Source organism: Amblyomma americanum, chromosome 1 (assembly GCF_052857255.1).
Source record: "Amblyomma americanum isolate KBUSLIRL-KWMA chromosome 1, ASM5285725v1, whole genome shotgun sequence".
Taxonomy (NCBI): Eukaryota; Metazoa; Arthropoda; class Arachnida; order Ixodida; family Ixodidae; genus Amblyomma; species Amblyomma americanum.
Window position 1 is genome coordinate 98866227 of NC_135497.1, and position 13239 is coordinate 98879465.

Here is a 13239-nt window from a genome sequence, read left to right on the forward strand (position 1 = left end):
GACGCCTTACCCGCGTATCAATCTACAATAATTATAGACACGCAACTAGCTTAATGGCCAAATCAAGCCAAGCCGGTTCCAGTGACGTAACTTCATGGACGTGCAGTCGAGTCACATGGCGCTTGTTTACATATCACAGTAGCCCGCGACGGCGGTAATCATGTCGGTAATCGGATGTGACTCGCCTGTGTTTTAACTACACTAGTGAGAGCCCATCGGATAGGGCAGTGCGGCTTATATTTCCTGCAGTAAGTCGTCTTTCATAGAAGCGTCCTGTGCTAGGACCGCCTATTGCGACATTTTTAGGTACGCCACGTAGTTTTCCTTGAAGTGGCTCATTTTCTCGCGCTGCGTCATAATGCTTCTGTCGATGTGGCGAGCGTTTATTTCAGTTTACCTTGTTTCTTCTTCAGCGGAAGTGGACCTCGGCCTCGCTGTCTGGAATCATCGCACTCCTCGAATCATCTGCTCTTGCTGGCACAATAATTGCCGGAATGCCTGTCAGAAGGGACGAAATGTTGGATGTCCTTTGCATGATCTCTAACGAAGAAAAGTTGAGGGTGACGCTGAAGCACTCGGCTAGAGGAGGTCTCATCACTGGCGCAAGCGCAATGGCAGCTGCTGTCATTATGGGACCGGTTGGTTTAGCTGTTGGTGAGTTTTCCAGCAAATTCTGTCAGCATTGCAGTGAAATCGAGAACTGGGCGAGTTGATAGGACCACAAGCATCCCATCATGCTTCTTCACGAAGTTAATTAGTGACGCTTCAACTCTGCGTACTCTTTCATGAACGCGCACCTTTTGTTCTGTTTTTAATTCAAAGACGCTCCCGCTAACGGTATGTGCGTTACTTTTCCGTGCATGAAAGCAGCCATTGTGTCCGGCACAAAATACTGACGATCCGCGTGGGCGCTGAGTCTCCAGGCTTCATTTATGCATTAATGGGTATTCCAGTGTCAGCATCTGTTTTTGCGTCTTTGCATCGTCGCAGCAGGTTCAAGCAGCTAGGCTGTGTATCTAAAGCCTTCTAGCTGCAATTGACGTCATGAGCTGCATGCCTGCCGATATTTTCTCTGTGTTTGCTGAAGAAAAAATATTTTTGAGCTTGTTTTTAGTCATTTCGGACAAATAATGACCTAAGCTATAGTGCAACTCAGCACGCGCATGGCAGATTTTGCGACAGTATATGCAACATCATTTATTGGCCTATCGTAACATCGTACTTTGGCCTGAACCGAGTTTCGGTTCCTCGGTGTTTGCAGCTTTGCAATTGTTTTCGTTATTATTAATGCGAAAGCATTATTTAGCTCATGAGGCAGAAAATCCGGCATTGACCATGCCAGACGGTCCGAAAACCCACATGACCTCATGACGTCATCGGCAGGAGTTATATCAAGAGGAAAGAAAGAAAAATAAATTTTCGTCCAAAATGGGTTTCGAGCCCAGGCCGGCACAAACGGGTTAGCTTCGCTGGCCGCTGCATTAGAGTAGCACGCCATCACTGCAGCACAACACCCCACATGCTAAACTGCAAGTCTATCATGCTGGGGCTGGGTATCTTAACCAACGTCCATTTGGGTGGTGCGAACAGGTCAGCTTTGCTGACCACTGCATTAGAGCAGTGCATCATCCCTGCAGCCGGACACCCCGCGTGCATGCTTTCACATTCACTGCACGCAAGCAGTCTTAAGTGCCCTCCGTAATTTTTTGCAAAACTATTCGTCGCATCTAAGACAAGTAGGTCCAAGAAATAGTCAGCTCAAAATGGTCAAAAATCCTTTAACATGACTGCATTTGGTGGAACAAATCTCAAAACTGCATGCAGGGATATGGTATGCTTGGGGCACTCTCTTGGTTACCGTTCTCCAAGCTTTACCATCAGCATTTTTTTAATGGCGTCACCGTCATGCTCTTACATGCACTGTTCCCTACCTTTTTCCAGCTTTCTTTCACTTGAGGAGCTGTGGTAAATGTAGGAGCAAAAAATTTTTATGCTGTGTCCAGAATTAGGTCTAAGCATGAAATGCTTTATGAAGTTTATTATGAGGTTTCCTGCAACAGACTGTCAGCTTGTGCATTGTTTCATGCCCTCCCATGCTATCTTCTCATTCATGTTTGTTGCTGTGAGAGACTGTCAGCTATGTTTATGCCTCTGCTGCCATCTTCTCTTGCCATACACCACCCTTTGTCACACCTCGGTGGCCAAACAAGTGTTTTCATTTGTGTTTTCATGGTTTGTCTTTTTCTGAACGTTTCACGTATTGCAACATTGTTTCTTGCACCTTTCCTTCCACTGATTTTCAAGTAAGGTTGAGGTATTCAACAGGTTAGTCTGGCCGGAATTCTTGGATATTAGACTATAAGGCTGAAGTGTAATGGTTGCCTGTTTCCCATACATAACACTGAGGCTTAAGGGTTTGTGACACCTTCTACACTTTGCCAAGTTGATGTGCCTTTAGATGTAAGGGAATGCGCAGTTCCAGAATACAACTTGTTCATTACCAGAACGTACAACCAAAGGGCAGATGTGGCATCTGGTTAGTTGTACCTTTTCAATTTGCTTTGGTAGGTTTATGGGGGTTTAATGTCCCAAAGCGACTCGGGCTATGAGGGACGCATTAGTGAAAGGCTTCGGAAATTGCAACCACTTGGGGATCTTTAACATGCAGTGACATCGTGCAGTACACGGGCATCTAACATTTTGCCTCCATTGAAATGCGACCGCCGCTGCCAAAATTGAGCCCGCGTCTTTCGGGTCAACAGCCGAGCACCATAACCCTAGAGCCACCGCAGCTCAGTGGTTAACCCCCCATAATCCCTGCTTTGGTAGTCTTTGCCTGTAAATTTACTTCCTAAAGTTTATTTTTTTTATTATGAGCTCTTACATGACTTCACATGCGAGTGCATATTATCCAGCCCTCTTGTGAGCAAACAGTTGCATTGTAAACATGTGGCGTGATGTCCAAGGTCTTCGTTATTTGCAACTTTCACGGGCAAAAGGGGACGCTACTAATAATCCAGTATGGCTGCGCTTGAGGGGATCAGGCAGCTGCTGCAGTGTCAGACTCTATTTTGGCTTCGCTTTGGATCTTTGTGTTCACAATATAGCACAGCTCCGAAATCATCCTACGCTTTGCTCCTCAATTAGAAGGAACAAGGCGCAAATTCGTCACCTTTTGTAGAACTCGAAAAGGTGATAAAGGGTGTCCACGCAAAATATGTTTTGCGGTGACAGCCTCGTCATGCACAGCGCGAGAGCTATGTATTTAGGCATCAGAACAGCGGCACAAACTGTGTACACTTTAATGGACAGGTTGCAGAAATCTGGAAGTAAACTTCCATGCACAGGAAAACGCCTTCACCGTGGCCGCCGTAGCAGTCTTGGGGAGGTGGGGCGGGAGGGGGGCAGAAATTGGGTATAAGGCTGGAGACTTCTCCAGTCGGGGAAATCCAGCCAGTCTTTCCTGGAAACTGCTGCATTGTGTTGCCGATGCATTGTGATTAAGGAATTAAACACGACTCTCCCCAGCCGCCGCCTGGCAAGTGCGACACACCTGCCACACGTAGATGTTGTGATGGGAGGTGTAGTGCACTTGTGCCAACTTGCCGACTGTTGAGCCGTGATAAAGCAGCATGCCGCTCTGCTTACACACCTTCCGAGATTCGGCAATAGCTACATGCTTGAAAGTGCACCCCCTTCCAGAATCACCAAGTGCACCAGTCATGAAAGAACAAATTTGTTCATTCACCGTCAGTTTGGTTCAGCCTATCTGCTGGCTTAGAAAAGGGCAATGGTGCTCTCCGTGTGCAGATTTTAGAGTTCGAGCTCCTGGCCCCATTCCAGGTTAGTGGCAGTGACCTCGAGGCTAAGGGTTGTTTTGTCGAAATGCAAGAAAAGCGTGGTGCCACATATGGAAGTGAACAAAGAAAAGAAAACAAGATTTGTTTACAACATACTGCTAGTGCATGCTTGAAAACGGCAGTGCTTGTATTTATACAAAATTTTTGTGCAAAATTTTTGCTTACTTTGTCTACACAGCATACAAGGCAGGAAGCTCCACAAGCACTTCGTAGTGACATATGCTTTATTTGTTTATACGTATTAGGCGTTCCATGACACAAGCTCCTTCCAACATCCAGACTGCATGCAGCATAAGCCAGCGATGCCAAACTGTAGCATGTATGTTGACGACATGCTACAACGCGGCATTATTCAACCTTCCGCCAGTCCTTGGTCGTCCCCAGTCGTCCTGGTTAAAAAGAAGGATGGCTCGATACGATTTTGCGTGGACTATCGCCGGCTCAACAAAATTAGGCGCAAAGACGTCTACCCGCTACCACGTATTGACGACGCCCTTGACTGCTTGCAAGGCGCCGAGTTCTTCTCCTCCCTGGATCTCCGTTCCGGCTATTGACAAGTCCCGATGGCTGAGTCTGACCGTCCTAAAACGGCGTTCGTCACCCCTGACGGACTCTATGAGTTCAACGTGATGCCATTCGGCCTCTGTAACGCTCCCGCAACGTTTGAACGAATGATGGACAACATCTTGCGCGGCCTGAAGTGGACTGTTTGTCTCTGCTATTTAGATGATGTTGTCGTGTTTTCGCCCGATTTTCCGACGATACTGGAATGAAGAAATTGAACCAGCCCCGAAGCCAACGACGACGAAGCGCTCGCGCCGCCGGTTGGATGCTCGTGCTGGATGGAACACTGCCGCTTGTGTCTGGTCTCTGGGCTCTCTGCCTCGTAGATTGCCTGTGCCAAGGTCTTCGTAGCCGGCGCTTCCATCGTGCCAATAAACCGCTCTACATTTGGTGGAGGTTGCTGTGTTCCCCTTTTCACCATCACCGTGGACCTTCGCAGCCGCACCATCCCGATGTCCACTACCAAGGCCAGTCAACACCCCGCCGCCACGTCGCAGCCAGTCATCTGCTCCAGTGCCGTCCGGCAGCGCGACCCCGCTGTCTTCAGTGGCCATAACGACCAGGACGTGGAAGATTGGCTGGAATCATACGAACGGGTGAGCCGCCACAACAACTGGGACGACCGGGTCAAGCTTACCAACGTCATCTTCTACCTCAGCGATGTCGCGAACCTCTGGTTCCGCAACCACGAGGCCGACATTCCCACTTGGGCCGCTCTAAAGAGCACCCTTGTGGAGGTTTTCGGCCGTCCTGCAGTGCGGAAACTGCGCGCTGAGCAAAGCCTGCGCGTCCGAACTCAGCACACGGATGAGACTTTCACCAGCTACATTGAAGACGTAGTAGACCTCTGCAAACGTGTTGATCCGGCTATGTCCGAGGCTGACAAGATCAAACACATCATGAAGGGTATCGATGACGATGCTTTTCAGCTGTTGTTAGCGAAGAGTCCCACCACCGTTACCTCGGTGTATACCCTTTGCCAGAGTTTCGACGAGTTGCGCAAGCAACGTCTTTGTGCTCGTCGGCCTCCTCCGCCTGCCGACTCCATCTCCGGCCTGGCCATCAATCCAGATCTACTTGCTACCATCAAAGACGTTGTGCGGGACGAGGTCGGCCGGCAGCTCTCGCTCCTGTCTTGCCAACATCAGACACCGACCCCCCTCAGCGCTGAGATCCGGCACGCCATCACGCAGGTGGTTGCTGACGCCCTCCCTCCTCTTCTACAACCAGCCCCCTTGGATCCCCAGGTCGGCCTTCCCCCGACCCCGCCACCGCCTGTTGCTGCTCCATTGAGCTACGGTCCTCCAGTTGAAGTGCCGCCTGCCCCCACTCCCGTGCCTCTCACGTATGCCGAGGCTGTCGCCCGACCACCGCAACCGCAGGCTTATACGTACGTTCCTCAAGTGGTGCCTGCGCCTGCTGCTCCACGGACCCGCTTCACGGCCCCTACCTACAACCCTTGGCGCACGGCTGACAATCGACCGATATGCTACGCCTGCGGTCTTCCGGGCCACGTCGCGCGCCTCTGTCGACGTACTCTGCATGCGCCTGTCCACCCGCTGCCAGACTACCCTGATGCAGACCGTACCTTTCGCCCACGTTTCGGACCACAACCTCAGGAGACCTCTACTGACCGCGAGCACGGTCGCCAGCCCTACGTTTCCCACCGCTCGCCTTCGCCTCGCCGCCGCTCATTGTCGCCCATGAGGCGTCGCAACGTCCGTGCCGATTCGGAAAACTAGCAGCCGCAGTTCCAGGGGCACGAACTGCGCACTCATCGCCCTGCTTAAGTCCTCGCCTTTCCCCGCCGAACCTTCTTGACGTTTTTGTCGACGGAGTCAAGACACTTGCGCTTGTGGACACTGGGGCCACCGTTTCTGTTATTCACGAAAACTTCTGCCGCTCGCTTCGCAAAGTTACAACCCCATCTTCTGGACTCTCACTCCGTACCGCCAACGCCGATACCGTTCATCCCTCTGCCGCTTGCACAGCACGCGTCGTCATCGCCGATGTTTTGTATGTTGTCGAATTTTTAGTCCTCTGTGTCAGCTCCCATGACGTCATCCTTGGGTGGGATTTTTTCTTCCTGCACAGTGCCGTCATTGACTGTGCCCGTGCGCACGTCGTCTTCTCTCCACTCTGCGATGCGCTCTTCGACGAGCCTCCGATTCGTTGTGCTGCTAAGCTTGTTGTCGCCGAGGACACTGACATTCCCCCTGACAGTGCCGTGCTTGTCCCTGTTTGCGCCGCCTCAGTTTTTGACGCCACCGTTCTCTTCATGCCTTCCCCTGTACTTGCCTCTCGCCGACACCTATGTCTTCCCTTCGCCGTCATCGACATTCACCACGGTGCTGCCGCGATCCTCGTCTCTAACACCTCATTCTCCGCGCTCTCCCTGCTCCGTGGCGAGTGCCTCGGCCATTTTGAAACTGCTGCTTTGATCTCTTCCTTCGACACTGATGTAACCTCCTCCAGTGCGGAAGTCGCTGCCCTCACCCCACGTGGTGCTACTCCAGCTTTGTCATCAGACATTTTCGACCGCTGCATTGACCGCGCTCTCGACACTGCTCACCGCGCGCAGCTCCTTGCCCTGCTCAACCAGTTTCGCTCATCGTTTGACCACCAGTCGACTTCTTTGGGCCGTGCGACCACTGTCGAGCACCACATTGACACCGGAACCCATGCTCCTCTCCGTCAGCGCCCCTACCGTGTGTCGCCTCCCGAGCGCCGCGTCATAACTGAGCAAGTTGACGACATGCTACAACGCGGCATTATTCAACCTTCCGCCAGTCCTTGGTCGTCCCCAGTCGTCCTGGTTAAAAAGGATGGCTCGATACGATTTTGCGTGGACTATCGCCGGCTCAACAAAATTACGCGCAAAGACGTCTACCCGCTACCACGTATTGACGATGCCCTTGACTGCTTGCAAGGCACCGAGTTCTTCTCCTCCCTGGATCTCCGTTCCGGCTATTGGCAAGTCCCGATGGCTGAGTCCGACCGTCCTAAAACGGCGTTCGTCACCCCTGGCGGACTCTATGAGTTCAACGTGATGCCCTTCGGCCTCTGTAATGCTCCCGCAACGTTTGAACGAATGATGGACAACATCTTGCGCGGCCTGAAGTGGACTGTTTGTCTCTGCTATTTAGATGATGTTGTCGTGTTTTCGCCCGATTTTCCGACGCATCTCAAGCGCTTGCGCCAGATACTGAGCTGCCTCACTAATGCTGGCCTTCAACTTAATCTCAAAAAATGTCACTTTGGTGCCCGGCAGCTGACAATACTCGGCCACCTCGTCTCCAAAGACGGCGTCCTGCCCGATCCTGACAAACTCCGTGCTGTCGCTGACTTCCCTAAACCGACTTCTACAAAACAAGTGCGCTGATTTGTGGGTCTCTGCTCCTATTTTCGGCGATTTGTTCCCAATTTCGCCTCCATCGTCGCGCCCCTGACGAAACTTCTTAATGGTCCCGCCGACCTGTCTACGTGGGACTTGGCCTGCGACGACGCTTTTGCTGCGCTCCGTCGTTTTCTCACCTCACCACCTATCCTTCGACACTACGACCCCAGTGCCCCTACTGAAGTGCACACCGACGCAAGCGGAATCGGCCTCGGGGCTGTCCTTGCCCAGCGCAAGCCCGAATTTCCTGAATACGTCGTTGCGTACGCCAGCCGTGCCCTCACCAAGGCTGAGTCGAACTATACCGTGACGGAAAAGGAGTGTCTCGCCGTAGTGTGGGCTCTAACAAAATTCCGCCCATACTTATATGGCCGCCCGTTCACCGTCGTCACCGATCATCGCGCTTTGTGCTGGTTGGCTTCACTCAAAGATCCCTCAGGGCGCCTAGGCCGCTGGGCCCTCCGTCTTCAGGAATTCGATATCACCGTAGTTTACTGATCGGGCCGCAAGCACTCCGACGCCTTGTCCCGCTCCCCACTGCCCTCTCCTGCGCCCTCTTCACAAATATCTGCATCCCTACTCGCAGTACTCACTACCATGGACATGCCCCATCAACAACGCCAAGATCCATGGATTTCATCGTTGCTCGACGTACTTCGTGCACCCTCTACGGCCTCCTTCCCTCGAGCACTTCGTCGCCAGGCTTCCCATTTTGCCCTTCGCGACGGTCTTCTGTACCGGCGCAACTATCGTTCAGATGGCCGCAAGTGGCTTCTCGTGATCCCCCGACATCTCCGCACTGAGATCTGTGAACACCACCATGCCGATCCTCAGAGCGCTCACGCTGGCTCGCTGAAAACGTACGAGCGACTACGCCAGAGGTACTATTGGCGGGGCATGTACAACTTCATTCGTCGCTACGTTCGCTCCTGCACGGCCTGTCAGCAGCGGAAGTCGACACCTCGCCCTTCGACTGCCCCGTTACAGCCAATACCGTGTCCGGCTCGCCCTTTTGATCGTGTGGGCATCGACCTATATGGGCCACTTCCCTTCACGACCGCTGGGAATCGCTGGATCATAGTCGCCGTGGACCACCTCACTCGGTATGCTGAGACCGCTGCCCTACCTGTGGCTACTTCTCGCGATGTAGCCTTCTTCCTTCTTCATCACTTTGTCCTGCGTCACGGCGCTGCTCGCGAACTTCTCAGTGACCGCGGCCGTGTTTTCTTGTCTGAAGTTCTTCACGAGCTTCTCGCTGCGTGCCACACAGTCCACCGCACCACTACTGCTTACCACCCTCAAACCAACGGCCTCACCGAACGCTTCAACCGTACTCTTGGGGACATGATCGCCATGTACATTCACTCCGACAGCTTCAATTGGGATCAGGTTCTTCCGTTCATCACCTATGCATATAACACCGCCTCTCAAGCAATCACCGGCTTTTCCCCATTCTTTCTTTTATTCGGACGCGAACCTTCTTGTATGTTGGATACAATCCTTCCCTACAACCCCGACAGCTCAGAATATGCTTCCCTCTCTGACATCACCCGCCATGCTGAGCAGTGCCGCCAGTTGGCTCGCTCCTTCACCGCCGAACGTCAAGGTCTCCGTACCCATGTTTCCGATCAAGACACGCCCGCGGTTCACTTCTCCACTGGCTCACTGGTCTGGCTCTCTGTTCCGAATACGTCCAAATTTTCGGCCAAGCACATCGGCCCTTGCCGCATCTTGGAGAGTACGTCACCGGTCAACTACATTATCGAACCGGTGACACCTTCTTCGGACCATCGCCGCCGTGGCCGCGACGTCGTTCACGTCAGCCGCTTGAAGCCGTATTATAGCCCCCTCGTAGTCTCCTCTCCTTGAGTCGCCAGGATGGCTCCCTCTTTCCGCCGGGGCACTTGGAATGAAGAAGATGAACCAGCCCCGAAACCAACGACGACGAAGCGCTCGCGCCGCCGGTTGGATGCTCGTGCTGGATGGAACACTGCCGCTTGTGTCTGGTCTCTCGGCTCTCTGCCTCGTAGATTGCCTGTGCCAAGGTCTTCGTAGCCGGCGCTTCCATCGTGCCAATAAACCGCTCTACAATACGTATTAGGCGTTCCATGACACAAGCCCCTTCCGACATCCAGACTGCATGCAGCATGAGCCAGCGATGCCAAACTGTTACCCAGAGTGTTACAAAACCACCTGTAATGCTGCTTGACATGCATCAGCTTCTTTATCGTTTATTTTGCTCATGCATTTTAAGTTTGAAAACACATTGAAATGCATGAAGTCTGTTGTGTGAATAGAAAATCTGAACAAACATGTTCTTATCTGACAAGCTTGTATTGCTTGAAACAATTGGCAGTTGGCAGGGAAAACAAGACTGGTCACCATACTAAGCAGGCCATTCAGTGTGGGCAGTCAATAAATATTAGGAACTCATTGTTTTATTGCCCCTTCTCGCTCCCCCCCCCCCCCCCCCCCAAAAAAAGTAAAAGAAAAATATGCAAATCAACAATTCCAATGAATGAAGCAACAGTTTAGCCTAGAGAGATGAGTAGTAAAGTGCATCCGTACTCTAACATTGTCGAAACATGGGAGAACTGTGAAATGACCACTCTGTATCCCTCGGGAGACACTCCAGCTTCACAGAGAGTTTATAGCACTCTATGGGCTTTATTACTGTCTTGCTAATTTGTAATTCTACCATCGATTCTTCCTTCTGCCATTCGTCCGAAACAAACTTATGCAGGTTTGTGTCGCTCTACAGAGCACTATCTGTACGCGAGTGCACCTTCTTGCAATTCTTTCTTCTTGTAAGTTTGCTGCATGCAAAAAGAACATGTTATAAACGAAAGGTACAGTGCATGGAAACAATATAAATAAATGCTACGCTATCCCCTCAACGTGGGATTTAGAGGGCACCACTGTTCATGAAAATTGCAATTAGGCAAACCTGTTGATGTCTTCAAAGTCAGATACAAGGTTCCAGTTACTGCCCCTCTGTGGTACCCTTGTCATACACGGTGTGGTGCACTGATGTGAACAACTCACTTTATTACCTAACCACTGGCTGTTGGCACACAAAAGCATATTTTTGCGTTCCCCTTTGCATATCTTACAGCTTTTTGTTTTGGGTTTGATCTGAAGCGAGAGCTTCACTGTCGTCTCCAATCACTCTCAAATTGCTTCACTTCGCACTACAAGCTTTTCTAGCTATGCATCCGTCATTGCTTCATTGCACTCATTTGATCAAATTGTGTCTTGCATGGCTATCTGCCAAGTCATTCCCACTTTTCTACCCATTGGTTTTTGTCTTAATGCACATATTGTGTGATTTCTGCTTGCTTAAAAATCTTGTTTTGCACTGCCAGTGGCACCGTATCTCTGAGGGTGAAGGGAACCATCATCCTCTTCTCTCCAGAGCGTGGGAGTGCCAGGGGGGCCACAGGACCACTATTAAGAGCCTAGTGGCAGACCTTGTGGGCTACGTGTTTTTGACAACGACTATGCATTTTGGCAGGCAGAATGTAGATGTTATGACCAGTTTCTTTGTTTGAATAGTAACCCTGGTGTATGCTAGCCATTCAAACTTTGACATCAAATCAACTGCTCGTACTGTTAAAAATGGCATAGTGTGGTGTGCTGAGTTGCATATGTTATACAGATATGCCGTTAGCTTGACAGCAATAATTTTGTTATACCGGCTCAGGTCCTGCTTAAGCAAGAATTAGTTGAGAGCACACATTTCATGGGCAAAAAGCAGTGGCAAACTGAGTAGGCTGTGAGTTTCATTTGTGCTAATGGCATTTAATGTCATGAGGCAGTTAAATGCTACTAATCGTGCCCATATAGCACAGGTATTACACCTATTTTGGATTGGCTGTGCTGTTTTGGACTTCTCGAACAAGACTCTCTTTGAGCAGGTTGGAAAGGTTTTAAACCTCAGCCAGATTCATCTTGGGATGGATAGAACAGCCTCACTATGTTTCTACGCGCACATACCTCAGGCCAGCCAGTGCACAGTGAAGGCTGTTCTCTAGTTTTTATGTGAGACAGGTTGGGACGCTGCTTTCTGAACCATGTGTGCATGATTTGCATATGCATGCAACTGATGTGGCCAGCGATGTTTATTTAACCCTTTCACAGGAAAATTTTTTAGGTGGTTTGGGGGACCACCTTCACAGCTTTTCCACAAGATATAGTCGTGGATGTTCATGGTAAATATATCAGATTTTTTAAACAGGAATTTCCAGTAATACACACTGGTGGGAAGAAGTCTTCCCACCGCCTAATAGGTGCAAAAATTTTTGAAATTATGCATTTATTTTTATTAAGAAACACTGCACAGCACAGCAATGATTGCTCACAAAGTAAAAGGAATATTCTGCACAAGGTGGCACAGCGCAGCCCTGGCGGCTGTACCACATTCGGTTTTCAGCCGCCTTTGTGATGCATTGTCGGCATCTTCGGTACGTGCCTTTTTTTCTGAGGTAGGTGCACAGCCACATTGGAAAGGCATAGATTATCCAATACATGAATTTGTATCCTGTACAAAAATATGTGTAATTTATTTTTGTTTTTAGGGGCATTAACATCCCAAAGCGACTCACGCTATGAAAGATGCTGTAGTGAAGGGCGCCTGAAATTTCGACCTCCTGTGGTTCGTTAACGTGCGCTGACATCACACAGAACACGGGCCTCTAGAATTTCGCCTCCGTCGAAATTCAGCCGTCGCGGCCGGGATCGAACCTGCGTCTTTCGGGTCACCAAATGAGCACCATAACCATTGAACCACCGCAGCAGCCCAATATGTAACGTGTATTTAAATCCATATTTATAGGCTTATTTATAGTCAAAATAGACAAAAGCTGAAATATTAAGTGCGTGGGAAATGAAAGTCACAGCATGCATTTAAAGTTAAATATTGTTTTTAGGATGCTAATAAAACTGCTTTCAAGGTTTTACGCATCTTTTTAGGCTCCAGTCCACGGAAAACAGTTGCTGGACAATATCGGTGAAATGAACATGTAGCCAGTGGGACGTATATTTCCCGCAGCCCGTGAAAGAGTTCAATTATGCTCAATTCATTTATACTTGCAGGTCAAGTCATAATTGTATATTAGCTTTTGAGAGAAGCCTCTTTTATTAAAAGGTATGGTGCTAGCACCAGTGTGCGTTGACAGAGAATAAGAACAATGACAGAGAATGCTAGCATTCTATGCCATCTTCCTTCATATTCTCCGTCAGCGTCTACTTTCTCTAGTGCCATGCCTGTTAATGAAAGCCAACTCGCCCAGCTTGTGACTGTTAGCATCCATTTTATTATGCTGTCTTTATTGCATAAACCTGTTAGTCAACCGCCAACATATATTGGTGTAAAGTCTTTGATAATGTTTATTCCTTCCGTGATGCATACAGCCTTTG

The 13239-nt window shown here is 50.1% G+C and overlaps 1 protein-coding gene across 2 annotated transcripts in view; it reads left to right on the forward strand.

Annotated features, from left to right (window-relative positions):
* Positions 1 to 80: 80 nt before the first annotated feature.
* The window catches only part of LOC144113333 (protein C19orf12 homolog), a 24861-nt gene continuing 11702 nt past the window's right edge, over positions 81 to 13239 (forward strand). The window contains exons 1-2 of one of the 2 annotated variants that reach the window (XM_077646341.1): positions 81 to 306; positions 414 to 654. In XM_077646341.1, coding sequence (XP_077502467.1) covers positions 495 to 654 — 160 coding nt within the window. In that variant the 5' untranslated portion in view covers positions 81 to 306; positions 414 to 494. The remainder of the gene's footprint in view (positions 307 to 413; positions 655 to 13239) is intronic. The other variant, XM_077646342.1, reaches the window with a different exon arrangement.